Here is a 17,609-nt window from a genome sequence, read left to right on the forward strand (position 1 = left end):
CCATTAAGATACCACACATACTCAATGTAGAAAATGAAAACTCGACAGAAATGATTCAGGAAGTGAAAAGGTCTTACTTCCTAAAAGTGACCAGTGTTAACTGGTTTCAGGTACATCTTCCCTTTTTTTTTTTAACCTTTTATTTTTATTATTTTTGAGACAGAGAGAGACAGAGCATGAACAGGGGAGGGTGAGAGAGAGAGAGGGAGACACAGAATCTGAAACACGCTCCAGGCTCTGAGCTGTCAGCACAGAGCCCGATGCGGGGCTCGAACTCACAGACTGCGAGATCATGACCTGAGCCGAAGTCGGACGCTTAACCGACTGAGCCACCCAGGCACCCCATACCTTCCTTTTTTTTAAAACAATTCCCAGGGGTGCCTGGGTGGCTCAGTTGGTTAGGCGACTGACTTCGGCTCAGATCGTGATCTCACAGTTCGTGAGTTCAAGCCCCGCGTCAGGCTCTGTGCTGACAGCTCAGAGCCTGGAACCTACTTCAGATTCTGTGTCTTCCCTCTCTCTACCCCTCCCCTGCTCACACTCTGTGTCTCTTTGTCTCTCAATAATAAATAAACGTTAAAAAAGATTTTTTTTTAAACAATTCCCATAAGAATCCTTCAGATTCCTTACTACTTCACACTTTCCAGTTTGAATTAGATGCCTTTTCCTGGATGCTCTAACAGTACCTCCTGCATGTTCCAGCCACCACAGCCGCCTCACTGTATTATAATTATCCGTTTACAGTCTCCAGCATTAGGCCAAAAGCTCCTTGAAGGCAAGGCTGTGTCTTAGTTGTTTTTATTCCTCCATCTTTTAGCACAATGTCCAGCACATAGCAGCGGCTCAGTAAATTTTTTCTGAACCAATGACACAGCTCAAAGATCATCTTTTGCCTCTACCAAACTTCTCACTCTCCTAAAATATACAAATTTTCCTTCCCAGAATCTCTTTCTCAGAGACTGATTGCTTTCTTCCTGATGATATACATGTTTTAATTCTAAAGACTAAAAGCTCCTTAGAGGTAGTTCTCTTGCAGCCCTAACCTCGGGTCTTGCACAAAGAAGAACATGTTTCCTGGGCTGGGAGTTCTACAGGTTGATGAGGGAAGTAGATAAATGCCACTTATATGAGTGGGCAATGCTCAGGACTCACAGAGCTGGGTCCAGAGTCTCTGAAGGGCCAATGCCCCAACCTGGTGATAGCAGCCCCAGGGGATCCTGCCTCTGCCCTGTAATCTCCCCGATTTCTCCCTCTCAGGCTCACCATCAACAGGAGGCAGCCTTCGCTCAGCTGGAGCAGCTGCATCAGGAGATGAAGCGACAGGACGAAGTGCTTGCTCGGGAAGTGCAGGAGAAGGAGGCCCTAGTACGGGAGAGAGCAGGCCTAGAGGTCCGGCTGCAGGCTGTGGAGCGAGACCGGCAGGACCTCTCTGAACAACTACTAGGGCTCAGGTAGGGCCCACACGCAGTTCAGCCAAGGACAGAGAGAGTTCTGCAAGGCAAGGAGTAGCCAACCTAAGCTCCCTGCCCAAAGTAAACGGGTCCTAAATGAGTTATGAATTTGTAATTGCCGCCTAATTTCTCTGGGTAGTCAGTACTTAGAATCCAACTCCTCTTAAGGAAGGTTAAGGGGCTGGATGGGTAAGAACTCTTCCTTATTCCTGAACCTGACAGCTCAGCCAAGGAGCTACTGGAGAGCAATCTGTTCGAGGCCCAACAACAAAATTCTCTGATAGAGGTCACCAAGGGACAGCTGGAGGTCCAGATTCAAACTGTCACTCGAGCCAAGGAAGTAATTCAAGGTGAGACCCCTCCTCTCCTCCCCCCCACCCCACCCCAGTCCCCGCAGCTGGGATGGGGACTCTTCATTCCATGGAGATCTTGAAAGCCTGGAAGCAAATGGGAAGTTCAGAGGTCCTCCTCCAGCCAGGCTCAGGGCTTCCTGGACGGAAGTTGTTTATGAGATCTGGGGAGAAGGGAGAGGGGAAGAGGGCAGAGGCCCAGTGAGAGATACCTGTCCCTGGCATCTTAGGGGAAGTGAGGTGCCTGAAGCTGGAACTGGACACTGAACGGAGCCGGACAGAGCAGGAGCGGGAGAACGCAGCCAGACAGCTGGCCCAGGCTGAGCAAGAGGGGCACACTGCCCTGCAGCAGCAGAAGTCAGCCCATGAGGAGGAGGTGAACCGGCTCCAGGAGAAATGGGTAGGTCATGGATGTGGCTGGGGACAGGAGAGGCAGATGTGGCCTCCCTTCAGTGAGTGCTCCACCCACTGACTCTTGGGACAGATATTGCTGCTTATAAGAGTGAAATCTGAGCAGGACTAGCCTGGTCCCATGGTGTAAAATCCAGCTTCTAGCTAGTAATTGAGCAATATATGAAAAACACTAAGAACAATTCTTGACATGTATGTAGTAAGCTCTATATTTGTGTTAACTATTATTGTTGTTGTTTGAGTATGTACAGAGAATTAAACATGGATCCTGGGATTTAGGATTGTTATACTGGCCCCAGGATGTAAAGGGAGCAGAGGAATGCCTTGGACCCCTTCTTGTCTAATTCAGAACTGTATTTCTTTTATCTTTTAATTATATAACTTAGTCTATTTGCTTTTATTGTGACTATAGGTATATTTGGATTTATTTCTACTATCTGATGCTATTTTTCCTGCCTTTTATACCTTTTGGGGCAGGGAGGTCACCTTTCTTAACTTCTTTTAGGGAGTTCAATTGGATGATTAAGTTGTATTCTTTTCTGGGTTCTTTTTCTCTCTCTACTACTTTGGGTGGTCTGTTCTCTATTTTTAAAAAAATTTTAGTTGTTTCCTTTAATATTTAAAAATACGTACTTAATAGGGGCGCCTGGGTGGGTCAGTCGGTTAAGCAGCTGACTTTGGCTCAGGTCATAATCTTGTGGTTCACGAATTCGAGCCCCACATCGGGCTCTGTGCTGACAGCTCAGAGCCTGGAGCCTACTTCAGATTCTGTGTTTCTGTCTCTCTCTCTGCCTCTCCCCTGCTCATGCTCTCTCTCTTTGTCAAAAATAAATTAAAAAACAAAAACATTAAAAAATTTTAAAAAAATACATACTTAATAAAATCATAAGTTAATCAGTATGGACTGCATTCACTCCTCCCGACCTATGTACTGTTTTATTCAATGTGTTTTGTTTTAACTAGTTTGTTAACACCACAAATTATTTTGACTTGTTTTCAACCATGAATATTTGTTTAGATACACTGAAAAAATTACAAATGATTTTCACTCATCATCCCTTCTTGCATATCAGACATTCTATTTGGATTTATTTTCCTCCTTGAAATAGAATTTCTTTGGTGAGGGTCTGTTGGTAATTAATTGTCTGAAAATATTTCTATTTTACTTTTATTCTTGAAAGATAGTTTCATTGGGTATAAAATTCTAGGATGATAGTTATTTTCTCTCAGCATATGCATTATTCTATTGTTTGTGTCGAAAAGACCCTGATTAGTTGTTTGTCAGACCTTCTTACTGTATTTTCCATGTATCTTGACTATTACATTTTCTACATTCATTTTTCTTTTTCTATACTGTATTGTAGATGATTTTTCAGATCTGTCTTCTACTCACTAACTCCCTTTCAGCTGTGTCTAATCTGCTATGTAGTCTATTCACCAAGTTTTATATTTCACTTATTAAATTTTTTTATTTCTAGACATTCTATTCAGTTTTTTTTTTTTCAAATCTTCTTGGTCATATTTTAGTTTCTTTCCTTAATTTATATTTTCATCCAGTCTTTTATTCTTTAAACACATGAAACATATTTTTATGCTATTTAATAACACCAATAACTAAAGTCATTTCGGGCAGGGGCTCCTGAGTGACTCATTCGGTTAAGCGCCCAACTCCTGATTTCAGCTCAGGTCATGATTTCATGGTTAGTGGGATCAAGCTCCACATCAAGTTCTGCACTGATAGTGCGGAGTCTTCTTGGGATTCTCTCTCTCTCTCTGCTCCTCCCCTGCTCATGCACTTGCTCTCTCTCTCTCAAAATTAAATAAAATAAATTAATTAAAAATAAAATAAAAATAAAATCTTTTCGAGCCTGACTCTGCTACATGTTTTTTCCATTGGTTCTCACTCCTGTGTTTTATGATTCTTGACTCTGAGCTCACATTCTTTAGAAATTTTTCTGTGGGAATCCTTTTGGCCTAAGGCGGAAGAGTTTTTCTTCAGAGAATTTGCTTTTGCTTCTGTTAGGAATTTCCTAGCAGAAGAGGAGGACACTGTTGTTATCCCCATTTTTATAGATGAGGAAACTGAGGCACAGAAATATGATAGAAATTAACTGAGGTCACTTGTACTAATAGTGTTGGATTAAAGGTTCTATCATCCCAGAACCATCTCAAAATAAAATTTTAAAAAATGAAGTGAAATAAAATTTCGGTTGAAAGTATTTGGGGTCACATTCAAGCCCTATGCCCACATGAAGACCAGGTTGTGGTTGACTTCTCAATGGAGATTTTTTTTTTTTTAATCCTGTGTAAAAGTTGAAGCAAATAAATGTTCTTGCTATTTCCTTCTGTGGGATTTTTTTTTGTTTTGTTTTCTCTCCCCCTACTTTCTGTCCCTTTCTCTTCCCCATTTCTCTCTTTCCTTCTTCTCTCTCTCAAGTTTATCCTTCTACTGAGAGTACTATAGCCCAGGGATAGGCAAGGTTTTTTTGTAAAGGGCCACATATTAGGTTTTGTGGACCTTATGGTCTCTGTCATAATTATTCACCTCTGCTATTGTAGTACAAAAGTAGCCAGAGATACCATGTAAACAAATGAGCATGTCTGTGTTCAGATAAAACTTTAAGTGTGGACACTGAAATTTTAATTTCACATAATTTTCACATGTCACAAAAATCTCTCTCTCTCTCTCTCTTTTTTTTTTTTTTCTTCCTCCTTTTCAACCATTAAAAGTATTAAAACCACTGTTAGTTCACAGGCCATACAGCAACAGGAGGCTGGCCAGATTTTGCTCACGTGCCATAGTTTATTGACCCCTGATTAGCCCTTTGGAGGTCCAGTTTTATGTGGGAGTCTTCTATTGGACTCCCCACCCTGTCTTCTGTTTTCTTTTTCCCACGTAGCCTTAAAATGAATTTCAGTTATTAGATATAGCAGATACCTCCAGTGGAAAGCCAGTCTGTACTCATTTACCATTTATAAAGCACAAGTCTTGCTTTGATTTTGACTCCTGTGAAATTTTCATTATTTTCCTGCTGGCTCACTTATACATTAAAACATACACTGGGGCATCTGGGTGACTCAGTCAGTTAAGTGTCTGACTCTTGGTTTCAACTCGGGTCATGATGTCATGGTTCCTGAGATCAAGCCCTGCATTGGGCTCTGTGCTGATGGCCAAGGCCTGCTTGGGATTCTCTCTCCCTCTCTCTCTGCCCTTTCCCTGTTTGCACTGTCTCTGTCTCTCTCAAAATAAATAAATAAACATTGCAAAAAAACCCACAACATATATTTAATATTTTATCAGTATTTTTTGCCATTTTGCAGCTGGAAGTTTCAGAAATCTTGTTTTTCAGGTCTCTGAAAATAGAAGTTGATTTGTGCTTTGTGTGTATTTGTGATTTGACTGTTATTACAAGGCAGACTTGTTGGTAAAATGGTAGCTAGAAGTTTGCTTGTTTTGAAATTATATGCCTAAAGTAAGTAATTTAATTATTCGTTGAACAGTGTCCAGAAGGCACTTTCCCCAGCAAGAATTAGGCATATCACCCCGGGAAAATCCTCCAAGTGAGAGATGCAATAAAGTTCCAAAATAATGAGTAACCACCTGACATAATCTAGGCTTCTCTGGAAGGATTGACCATCTCATGGCCATACCTGAGTCATGGGAGGGCATGTTCCATTTTTTCCTTTCCTCACATTCAGACAATCCCCCTGAATTCTGATCATCTGACTTTATGATCTCCCTACTGATTGAAAAGGTTGACTACTCTCATAACTCTTGGGGGTCTGTTAGTTTGATTGATTGATTGATTGATTGATTGTAAGCTCTACACCTAATGTGGGGGGTTGAACTCACAACCCCGAGATCAAGAGTCACATGCTCTACCAACTCAGCCAGCCAGGCACCCCTGAGAGTCTGTTAGTTTTAACTATGACTTCCTTCTCCTGGAATCCTAACAATTGGAAAAACTCTTAGGGGCTCTAGTCTTCATTCTTTCACCTAGTGCATGTACCCCCTTTAATTGTAGTGATAGTGGACACTCATCAACCACTTCCCCATGCCACATGCCTTGCTAAGTGCTATTTACATTATTTCAGATAGCCTACCTACTACTAGCTAGTGAGGAAATTGAGATGTAGAGAAATCACTCAAGGTCACATGGCTAATAAGCAGTAGAACAGGAATTAACCATCTCTTAACCATTTATGCTGTGGTCATTCCTGCAATATCCCTTTCATATGGTCACTTAGCTTCTGTTGTATTCCACCAATGGCTGCCCATTCATTTCTAGGTAGATCTAGTTATTGAAAAATTATTCCTTATGTCAAGCCAAAATCTATTACGTGAAACAAATCACATCTTAGGTTTGCTTGAAATACCTCACCAACATGCTTGCTTTCCTCTAAACATGTTACACGTTACTCATGACCCAATGTGCAGAATATTCTGATCCACAACCTAACTGGCAACCCTAGCCTGTTACTTCCTGGACATCATGGAATTGGCTCTTTTGGTAGCTATAACACACTTCTAATCAAATTGAGTGAATAGGCCAGTTTTTTTTTTTAAACGCTTACTACTATTAAAATTCATCTTTCTCATATTTTCACAGCTGGCTTTTTAAATCAGAGGGAATGATTTGATGTTCATAGCTGTTTGATAACTGTGGCTTTATGGATTGCTATTCTTAGGCATCTTAACAGTCCAGCAACTGACATGTGATTCATTCGTGCAATGTTGAGTGTTTACTGTGTGGGGGGTGTTGAGGAGACGGTGAAGAGCAAAGTAGACGTGGTTCTCCTTATGGAGCTTAAAACCTCAAAGGAGAAGACAAGTATTAAACAAGTTAATATGTGAGCGTGTAAGTTATTATGGAAGATCCGTGAAGAATAAGAACTGGGTGTTATAAGAGCAACAGCAAGAGCAACAGCAAGAGCAATAGCAACTTAAAACAGCAAGTTATAAGAGCAACAGAACTGTTTCGAGTGTGTGGTCTGGGAAGGCCTCTCCGGGGAAGCATTAGTTAAGCTGTGAGGAACAATGGTGTGGGAGGCAGGCAGGGGTGTTCTAGGGAGCAGGAAAGCATGAGGAAAGAAGGGCCTTAAAGGTATGAGAGTGTGTAGTGTGCTCAAGGTCCTGAAAGGAGGTCAGTGTGGCCAATGAGGGGGAAGCTGTACAAGATGATGTTGGAAAGGGGTGAAACCCTAGAGGCATTCCCATTAAATGAATGCATAATTCGAGCAAAAATATGTAAATATTTTTATTAATTTATTTTTAGTAGGCTACATGCCCAACATGGGGCTTGAACTCACGACCCTGAGGTTGAGAGTTGCATGCTCTACCAATTGAGCCAGCCAGCACCTTGAGAGCTTGTAAATATTTTAAAGGAAAGGTGCAGGGAACTTCTCTCTTAATGCTAATGATAAAAGGTGTTAAGTAAGGTGATAAAAGGTGATAAAAGATGGCTTTCCACCATCTAAAGTGCTGTACGTGACTTATCTCAGTCCTTAAAGCAACCCAAATTGTTATGCCCATTTTTACAGATGAGGAAACTGAGTAACAGAGATGAGATTGAAATTAACCCAGGTCACTCACTAGTGGTGTTGGATTAAATAAAGACTGTAACCCAGGCAGCCTGGCTCTAGAGCCCTTCACCAACTATCCTGAGAAGCTAAGAGAGGGTGCCGGGTTAGTCTGGGGGATTGGGGAAGGCTTTGGTCACTGGCTGACCTCCGGCAGGACCAGGATGCTCTGTCCTCATGCCCTTGTATAACAGGAGACATCCTAGCTAGGCTCAGCCTGACTTTTTGGGAGGCTAACTCTACCACCTTGGACAGGGCAGAGTGGGCAGCAGAGAACCAATCTGCCACTCAGTTCATTGTTACAACTGTCAACCATAAGTGGTGTGGTTGCTTGAAAATAACATATCTGTAACCTATGTTAGGGACAATTGCACTTTAGAAAATGCTTTCTTGGGTATTTTATCATTTGATTTTTTACAACTCTTATTTGGTTCTCATAAAATTTGGTGAGACAGATAAGCCAAGAGTTAGCAACCTCACTTTGTCGATGGGGAGACAGGCTGAGAGAGGTACCAAGGACACCCAGCTGAGACCGTCTCTGCTCCAGCCCTCCTTTTGCCTCCTGTCCTTACCCACTGGGTTCTAACCGTGAGTCCTTCACACGACCAGGAGAAAGAGCGCTCCCGGCACCAGCAGGAACTGGGAAAGGCTCTGGAGAGCCTAGAGAGGGAGAAAATGGAGCTGGAAATGAGGCTGACGGAACAGCAGGCAGAAACCGAGGCCATCCGGACACAGAGGGAGGAAGAGAGGGCGGAGGCAGAGAGCGCCCTCTGCCAGGTGGGAAGCTGGGGAGATGGGAGCTGTGATCCCCCTACCTCCGACCACTTCCTTTTCCACTCCCAGGAGTATTGCTGCAGGGGGGCTTCCAGAAGAGACGTACATGCCCACTTTGCTGCTTAGTGAGAAGGGGTGACCGGCGCTATTAGCTGTGGGGCCAACAGTATGCCACACTTCCTGAGGGAGGGCTGATGTTCACCACATCCTGTCAGCTTGCAAACCAGTGACAATCTTTTTACTTCCTGGTTCTTAACCAGTGGGTCCAGATTTTCTTTGGCCCTCAGCCCCCACCCCACATTCTGGAAGAACCCTTGAGCAGCTGGGCTGTGTCTGTGGCCTAGAGGGTGAGCATGGTCACCCCTGATGCAGCAAGCCCTTGCCCTCCTGCCTATCCACAGATGCAGCTCGAAACTGAGAAGGAGAGGGTGTCCCTCCTGGAGACACTGCTGCAGACGCAGAAGGAGCTGTCAGAAGCCAGCCAACAACTGGAACGACTGAGGCAGGACATGAAGGTTCAGAAGTTAAAGGAGCAGGTATGGAGGGTGGTCCTGGGCAGAGAGGAAAGGCGGTATTGATGTGCTCCTTCAACATTGGCCAGTTCTCTGTTGCCTCTTTGCACCAGGTCCTGGGCTAGGTGCTGTCACATGACAAACATAAAGGTGAAGCACAGCAGTGAAATGACAGACACGGTCCCTGCCCTCAACGAGCTCACATTCACTCGCATAGAGTGGATGAAAACAAGCAGACACAGAATAAAGGAGACAATTACAGATTATGATAAGTGCCGTAAAGGAAATGGATAGGGTGAAATCATTGAGAGTGAGTCAAAGGAGGCCACTTTGCACAAGGTGGTCGGGGTGTTCACTGAGAAAGCGACATTTGAGCTGAGACATGAAGGTTAGAAAGAGCCAATGACATGTAACAGTAGGGATGAATCCTGAAAGCATTGTGCTTCATGTAAGAAGCCAGTCACAAGAGGCCACACAGTGTATGATTCCATTTGTAGGAAGTGTCCAGGATAAGCAAGTGTACAGAGTCAGAGCAGATGAGTGGTTGGAAGTAGGGATGGGGTTAGGGAGGGTACAGTCTTGCTTTCTGGGATGATAAAAATGTTCTAAAATGGATTGTGGTGATAGTTGTACAACTCTGTGAATATACTGAAAACCATCGAATTGCAGGCTTAAATGGGTGAATTGTACGGTATATGACCTATATCTTAGTAAAGTCCTTTATTTTTTTTAATTTTTTTAACATTTACTTATTTTTGAGAGAGAGAGAGAGAGACAGAGCATGAGCAAGCGAGGGTCAGAGAGAGAGGGAGACACAGAATCTGACGCACGCTCCAGGCTCCGAGTTGTCAGCACAGAGCCCGACGCGGGGCTCGAACTCACAGACTGTGAGATCATGACCTGAGCAAAGTTGGGCGCTTAACCGACTGAGCCACCCAGGTGGTCCTCAGTAAAGCCCTTTAAAAAAAGAGAGAAGCCAGCTATTTGAAAAACTGTTTAAGCAGAGGAGATAGCCACCATAAGGGCTGTGGCACAGACAGAAAAGGGCTCGGGGAAGGGCCAGGGCAGAAAGGAGGCCCTGTGGCTCCAGCTCGACAGGCTCAGGGGCCAGTGGAGAGGTAAGCGGGAGCCCTTGGTCAGCCATGGTAGGAGCTTAGAATTTGTTCTAAGGGCAGTGGGAAACTGTTGGATGGTATTTAAAAAGAAGAGTAGGACATGATTTATTATATATATTTTAAGAAATACTTCAGCTGCTGAGTGGAGAAGTGTGTGTGTGTGTGTGTGTGTGTGTGTGTGCGCACACACATGCTCACATGTAGGGGGTGGTGGCCTGAAGTGGAAGTAGGGATATGCGACAGGAGGCCACTGCAATGGTCTGGGTGAGGGACTGCTACCAACTGAGGGGCCCCGACCAAGAAAGCCTGGGTGAGCCAGCAGGCTTTGTGGGGGAGGGGAGGGAACGGGAGGTGAGGGTTGAGGTGACATTGTGGAAACAGCATGGATTGCGGCATCCTGCCTCAGCTTTTGCCAACCCAGTTGAAAAACCAGTGTTAATGTGACACGGGTTTCAAGACGCAGGCCCCATCGTTTCCCTCTGCTCACCACGGTCTTCTCTTTTTGCAGGAGACCACCGAGCTGCTGCAGACCCAGCTCCGGGATGCTCGGCAGGAACTGGAGCAGGCAGCCCAACGGGACAGGGGTGACCTTGCTGGTCTCCGAGAAGAGTGCAGGGCCCTGCTGCAGGCCAAAACAGACCTGCAGGAGCAGGTGCCCCCTCCTGTCTCCCAGCCCTGCAGCCCTTCCCCAGCATAGCCAGCCTCTCCCGTGACTCCAGTAGGAAAGGGAAACCCTGGCCTGCTGCCTGAGCTTGGGAAGGAGGGAAAACAGAGGGGGGCTGAGAGCTGCACATGTGTCCTCAGAGCCCCAGGATAGTCCTCTCTCCCTGTGTTAACCACAGAACTTAGATTTTCTCCGGTGCCCATCATTCTACCCACCCTCCCTAGAGATCCAGTATTTTTTTTCCAAAACTTTTTAATGTTTATTTATTTTTGAGAGACACAGAGAGAGAGAGAGAGAGAGAGAGAGAGAGCATGAACAGAGGAGGGGCAGAGAGAGAGAGAGGGAGACACAGAATCCAAAGCACGCTCCAGGCCGAGCTGTCAGCACAGAGCCTGATATTGGACTCAAACTCATGAGAACCCTGAAAGCATGACCTAGGCCAAAGTCGGATGCTTAACTGACTGAGCCACGCAGGCACCCTGAGATACGGTATTTTTTATACCAGTTTGCTTTTCCTACTCTGATTGCTTTTCCTTCTCAGAATCCTGTATCAGCTGGTGTTCTGACTGTTTATTTTTTAAAAATACAATCACAATACACTTGCCCATCACTTTGCCTTTGGGTAGTTACATTCAGGCAAGATTTTAATTTGCACCTGCCTTTACACAGCAGGTGTGGGGCTAGGGGATGAGGGTGAGGCTGAACGGTACTGGGGGAGGGGCAGTAAGAATAGTGTGTAAGGGTTGGAGAAGCCCCAGAGCATGGGACATGGGCCAGTAACTAAGGTAAACCTTGAAGGACCCCGGAGCCCCAGGCAGAGTGAGAAGCCTCCTCCTGCTGGCCACCCGCCCTTTGTCCTCATGCTTCTATCATCCCAGGTGGAGGACTTGAAGTCTCAGCTGGCTTCCAAGGATGACTCCCAGAGGCTGGTGGAGCAGGAGATTAAGGAGAAGCTGAGAGAGGCCCAGGAGTATAGCCAAATCCAGAAGGAGCTGGAGAGCGAGAAAGCCAGGTAGGCTTGACGGGCTGTGGAGTGGGCTTTAGCCTGTCTCGCTGCTGTGGTCACGTTGAGGTGGACAGTTCTTTGCTCAGTTAACCTAGCCTCTTGTGTCTCCAGCCCTGGACTATACAGGTAGCCATGTGGAGAGGATGTGGTCCCTGTCTTCAAGCTTACACTTCATTCACTTAGTATATATATGCTTGTGTGAATACCAGATGCTGTGCCAGGGGTGGGGGATGCAGGGATAAACAAGACAGCATGGTCCCTGCCCCAGTAGAATTATAGTTTTGTGGGGGAAGACATCAATAAAATAATCCCCCAGATAAATCATTGCAGATTACGTTACCTGGTATGGAGGGAAGAAATAGGATGCTGAAGTAGAAATGGGAGTTGAGGGTATATATTTTAGATAAGATTTTAGGGAAGGGAAGGTCTTCCTCAAGGAGATTGCCTTTAATTTTGTTTTTTATGTTTATTTATTTATTTTTGAGAGAGACAGAGACAGTGTGAGTGGGGGAGGGGCAGAGAGAGAGAATCCCAAGCAGGCTTTGCGCCGTCAGCACAGAGCCCGATGCAGGGCTCGAACTCATGAATCTGAGATCATGACCCGAGCCAAAACCAAGAGTTGTTTAACTGACTGATAACCCAGGTGTCCCAGAGGTTGTATTAAAACTGATCACCAAGGGGGCGCCTGGGTAGCTCAGTCAGTTGGTCATCTGACTCTCAATTTCAGCTCAGGTCATGATCTCACAGGTTATGAGATCGAGCCATGTTGGGCTCTGTGTGTTGGGTGTGGAGCCTGCTTGGGATTCTCTCTCTCTCTCTCTCTCTCTCTCTCTCTCTCTTGCTCTGCCCCTTCCCTGCTTGCACATGTGTACATGTGCTCTCTCTCTCCCTCAATAAATAAATAAATAAACAAACAAACAAACAAACAAACAAACAAACTGATTGCTGAAGATGAACTGGAACCAGCCATGCAAAGGAGTGGGAGAGCTCTGTGGTGGGAGTAGAAATCTCACAATGGCCCGGAGGTGGATCAGAACTCGGGGTATTTGGTTGGGGACTCTGGAAGCACTGTATGACCAGAGCCCAGCGAATGACGAGAGGGTGTGTGACCTGGAAAGTCTGTGTCACTCAAGACTTATGGGCCATGGCCAGAAGTTTGCATTTTATTTTAGGTTTAGTAGTAAACCACTGAAGGGTTTTAAGCAGAGAAATGGACATGATCCAGTTTACGACATATCAGAAGGGGTAGTGATGGCAGAAAACATCAGGAGTGAGATACGGCCATTCAGGCGAAGTGCAGCGTGTCTCAGTGATGCAGAAGTTTGAAAAAGAGCAGATCCTCTTGTTGATGAAACTATAGGCAGCAAGATAGTTTAAGAGGTGGGTATGGTTGTCTGGGTGAGAGATACTAAGGCTGCACCAGGGTAGAGTAGTGGAGAAGAGGAGGGAAGGGGCTCAAGGGACGTTAAGGGAGTTGGACTCCATTATATGTTATCATAGATTGGACATAGGTGGGAGGTGCAGAGGGGATGGACAGAATTGGACACGTTGAATCTGAGGTATTGCGTAGGTATTTCCGGAATCTACCAGAGAAGAATAAACTGTGCAGCTGAAGGCAAGTATCATATGCATGAAGTATGTAGGAGTACTCAGTCGGTGCTCAATAAATGCTAGCTTTTATTGTTTCACTATAATTATTGTTAGTTTTTCTCTCTAATTATGAATGCTGTGTTTAGCACAGTCAGTTCTTCATTCCTTGAGAGAATGACCTTAGACCTCTGACCTCTCTTTAGCCTGATTCAGTCGCTGGTGGAAAAGGAGCAGAGACTCCTTGTTTTACAAGAAGCGGACTCTGTTCGACAACAAGAGCTGAGCTCCCTGCGCCAGGACTTGCAGGAGGCCCAGGGAGGGCAGAAGGAGCTCAGCGCCCAGGTACTTCCCACGCTGGTGATGGGCCCCATTCCTTGGTGGAAGCCCACTCCTGGAGTAGAGAGGGCGACTGTTTAGGATCCTCTCATAAAGAGGGCCGTTCTCTTTTTCCATATTACAGGGTGTGCTGGGACTTCAGCCACCCTGGCAGGAGAGGCAAGTCAGAACTGGGCAGGGTGGGGGCTTGGGAACCTGGCCCAGAGTTGAGAATGGCCCCTGTGAGGAATCTGACAGCCCAAAACGTGGCGCCCAAAGGAGCAGAGCCACACAGGCCCGGTTCAAGCATGGCCGCGTCTAAGTGCGCTTGGTCAGCCTGGCAAGACACAGCAGTGGAATAGGTTATTATGCAGATCAAGTAGGCAGCAGCAAGAAAACTTTGGGACTTGGTCTGCTCACTGCAGGACCCCAGACCTCGGATGCCAAGGAAAGCCAGAACTGGGATGGGAAGGGTGAGCCAGGAAGAGCTAGATGGTAGACTGGGGCAGAGAAGGACCAGGTCTGGTCATTAGTGCTGGATTTGGCTCCCAGCTCTACTGCTTCCAGGTTGTGTGAGCATCAGTTTCTTCATCCATAAAACAAGGATGATAATTCTTAACTATTATAAGAATGTATAAAGTGTCAGGAACACAATAAGCCCTCTATAAGTGGTAGCCATTATTATTGTGACTGGTCTTATTTAGGCTCAGTGTCAGGGTTTCAGGAAGAGCTCTGATTATAGCAGGGATCTGGCATCACTGCCTGGTGGACCAGGCCACAACCCATTTGCGTTGCCCAGGCCCGTGGGTCAGGAGTCAGTAGGTGGACATGCAGGTCAGATCGAGGGTAACACTCATTCCAGAGCTCTCCTTGCCTGCTGGGGAGCTGAGCCTCCCAGCGCCAATCAAGATGTGCATAGGGATTGAGTGGGGTCAGGCCGGGAGGGTCTGACGAGAGGGTGTCCGCTCCCTGCTGAGAGTGACAACACTTCCTTCCTGGCAGGTGGAATTACTAAAGCAGGAGGTGAAGGAAAAGGAGGCTGACTTTCTGGCCCAGGAAGCACAACTGCTAGAGGAGCTGGAGGCATCTCGAGTAACAGAGCAGCAGCTGCGAGCTTCCTTGTGGGCCCTGGAAACCAAGGCGGCCCAAGTCCAGCTCCGGCTGCGCAGCACAGAGAACCAGCTGGCGGCCCTGACAGCAGAGCAGCAGCCCGGGCAGCAGGCGCAAGCCCAGCTGGCCAGCCTCTGTTCTGTCCTGCAGCAGGCCCTGGGGTCTGCTTGTGAGAACAGGCCTGAGCTGCATGGCGGAGGGGACTCTGCTTCCGTCGGGGGCCCAGAGCCAGGTAAGACCACCCAAGAACTCAGGCCTGGCTCCCTGGATAAGGAAGGGGCATGTGGTTTCTTAGGCAATGTTGCAGCAAGGCTAAGGTCACAGACTCCGGAATTAATTCAATCAGAGTTTGAATCACCACTCTGCCGTTTGATAGACATGTGTGCCTGGGCAAGTCGCCTATCCTTTGGGCTTGATTTTCTTTAAACTTTAAAATGAGGATGAGGAAAAATAATAAATAAATAAATAAATAAATAAATAAATAAATAAAATGAGGATGAGGTCACAGTGCCTGGGTAGCTCAGTCGGTTAAGTGTCCGACTTCGGCTCAGGTCATGATCTTGCAATTCATGGGTTCAAGCCTCACATCGGGCTCTGTGCTGACAGCTGGGAGCCTGCAGCCTGCTTCGGATTCTGTGTCTCCCTTTCTGCCCCTCCCCCACTCACACTCTGTCTTCCTCTCTCTCAAAAATAAACAAACATTAAAATGAGGATGGGGCATCTGGGTGGCTCAGTTGGTTGAGCACCTGACTGTTGATTTCAGCTCTGGTCATGATCTCATGGTTCGTGAGATTGTGCAGAGCCTGCTTGGGATTCTGTCTCCCTCCCTCTCTCTGCTCCTCCCCCGCTCACACTCTATCTCTCAAAATAAATAAACTTATAAAATAAAATAAAATGAAATAAAATGAGGATGTTCAAAGTACATACCTCTGGGGATTTTTCTAAGGAGTTAATGAGATTATGTAGTAAAATAGGCATTTACTAAATGCTTACTTAACAAATGATAGCTAGCATTATCTAGTGCCTGCCATAGCTCCTGGCACATAGGAATGCAGAAAGTGGATGATGTAAGCACCTGCGTGTCTCAGTCAGTTAAGCATCTGACTCTTGGCTTTGGCTCAGGTCATGGTCTCACGGTTAGTGGGATTGAGCACGGCATGGCGCTGTGGGCTGACTTGTAGGAGAAACCTCTCTGTCTCTTCCTCTCTCAGCAGGAATTCTCTCTCCCCGCCTCTCTGCCCCTCCCCCACTTGCACACGTGCGCGTGCTCTCTCTCTCTCTCTCTCTCAAAATAAATAAACTTTAAAAAAAGTGCATGATAAATGAACTGCTCAGAAGGGGTTCTTTGGGGGAAAGGAGGGATGGGGGAAGGCCAAGGCCGTACCAGGGGAGGTTTGGCCGTTTCCTTTCATAGTGCCGCCAAGTCAGGAGGTGTTTCCTCATTTTTTCAGACCAGAATGGAGCCAGGATTCTCTTTAAGAGAGGGCCCCTCCTGACAGCTCTGTCAGCTGAGGCCGTGGCATCTGCCCTCCACAAGCTTCACCAAGACCTGTGGAAGACCCAGCAGGCTCGGGTACGATTCTCTGCTCTTCTTCCTTGAACTCTTCCCTCCCGAGACTCGGTTTGAACTGTTTTATTCCCCAGATCAAGTTGCGATGAGTTCCACTTCCATCACTTACTGCCTGGCAAGCACGAGCACAGAATGTGGTTTCCTGGGCCTGGGCTTCACTAGTTAACTGGGGCAAATCATGTCTGCCCCCAGGGGTGTGAGGATTAAGTGAGTGAGGGATTTGAGTGGGCTCTGTGAGCTTGAAAAGCCTGCGCAGATGAGGGATATTGTTTGTATCATTTTCCTCTCAGCCATGAATTATTTATTCTTGGTGCCAAGATGTCCAAGAAAAACCCAACAAATTGGGGACTGCTGAAATTTGAGGTTGCCATTTATAGGAACATTGTGGGCCTAAGACTGAACCAAAAGTCCCGTAAATTCCACCCCTTGGTGACCCTATCATTCAATAAAAAGTGAGTATGCCAGCCACTGTGAGCTGATGGTACAGAAAGGAGAACGACCAACTCTCCACCCTCAAGGAGGCCAAGGAAGCAAACTGCATTCTAAGATAGAACTGATAGAATTGATCGGATCAATAACAGATACAAATGATGATAATGGGAGGAAGGGACAGTTCATTCCAGCTTGGAGAGGGACACAGGGAGGGAAGAAGTGACACTTGAACTGATCTTTGAAGTAGGAGTTTGGGGAAAGGAGAGGGGACCCCAGGCTAAGACATCAGCAAGTTGTATTTCAAAAGGCACACAGAGGGTCACAGGGTGATTCTAGGCTCCAGCCAGTTGGAGCAGAGTCTGTCATCACTCCCAGGAGCTATCAGGGACTAGATCCGCAGTGGCAGACCCCACAAGGGCTGAGAGGAAGGAGGGGGCAGCTTGGGTATGGGGCTGGGATAGCTTTGTGGAAGAAGAGGCACTTGGGGGTCAGCTTCGCCCTTCCTTTCCCAGGATGACCTGAGGGAGCAGGCCCAGAAGCTGGAACAGCGTCTTACTGATACCGAGGCAGAGAAAAGTCAGGTCTGCACAGAATTACAGCATCTGCAGAGAAAGCTCTCCCAGAACCAGGAAGGTGAGAAGCTCAAGGCAGGGAGATTTGGAGGGAAGAGAGAGGAAACACCAGAAGCCCAGAACAGGCAGCCACTCTTCACTGCTCACTAACAAGTGT

At 46.4% G+C, this 17,609-nt stretch overlaps 1 protein-coding gene across 6 annotated transcripts in view; it reads left to right on the forward strand.

The window, feature by feature from the left end:
• CEP250 (centrosomal protein 250) overlaps window positions 1-17,609 on the forward strand; it is a 51,219-nt gene that overhangs the window by 22,192 nt on the left and 11,418 nt on the right. For all 6 annotated transcript variants that reach the window (XM_081795335.1, XM_081795337.1, XM_081795336.1 and 3 more), the window contains 11 exons: window positions 1,258-1,451; window positions 1,674-1,801; window positions 2,032-2,201; window positions 8,402-8,569; window positions 8,968-9,102; window positions 10,702-10,845; window positions 11,736-11,869; window positions 13,657-13,795; window positions 14,771-15,110; window positions 16,330-16,451; window positions 17,393-17,513. In XM_081795335.1, coding sequence (XP_081651461.1) covers window positions 1,258-1,451; window positions 1,674-1,801; window positions 2,032-2,201; window positions 8,402-8,569; window positions 8,968-9,102; window positions 10,702-10,845; window positions 11,736-11,869; window positions 13,657-13,795; window positions 14,771-15,110; window positions 16,330-16,451; window positions 17,393-17,513 — 1,795 coding nt within the window. The remainder of the gene's footprint in view (window positions 1-1,257; window positions 1,452-1,673; window positions 1,802-2,031; window positions 2,202-8,401; window positions 8,570-8,967; window positions 9,103-10,701; window positions 10,846-11,735; window positions 11,870-13,656; window positions 13,796-14,770; window positions 15,111-16,329; window positions 16,452-17,392; window positions 17,514-17,609) is intronic.

The sequence above is a fragment of the Panthera onca genome, chromosome A3, assembly GCF_046562875.1.
Source record: "Panthera onca isolate mPanOnc1 chromosome A3, mPanOnc1 haplotype 2, whole genome shotgun sequence".
Classification (NCBI taxonomy): domain Eukaryota; kingdom Metazoa; phylum Chordata; class Mammalia; order Carnivora; family Felidae; genus Panthera; species Panthera onca.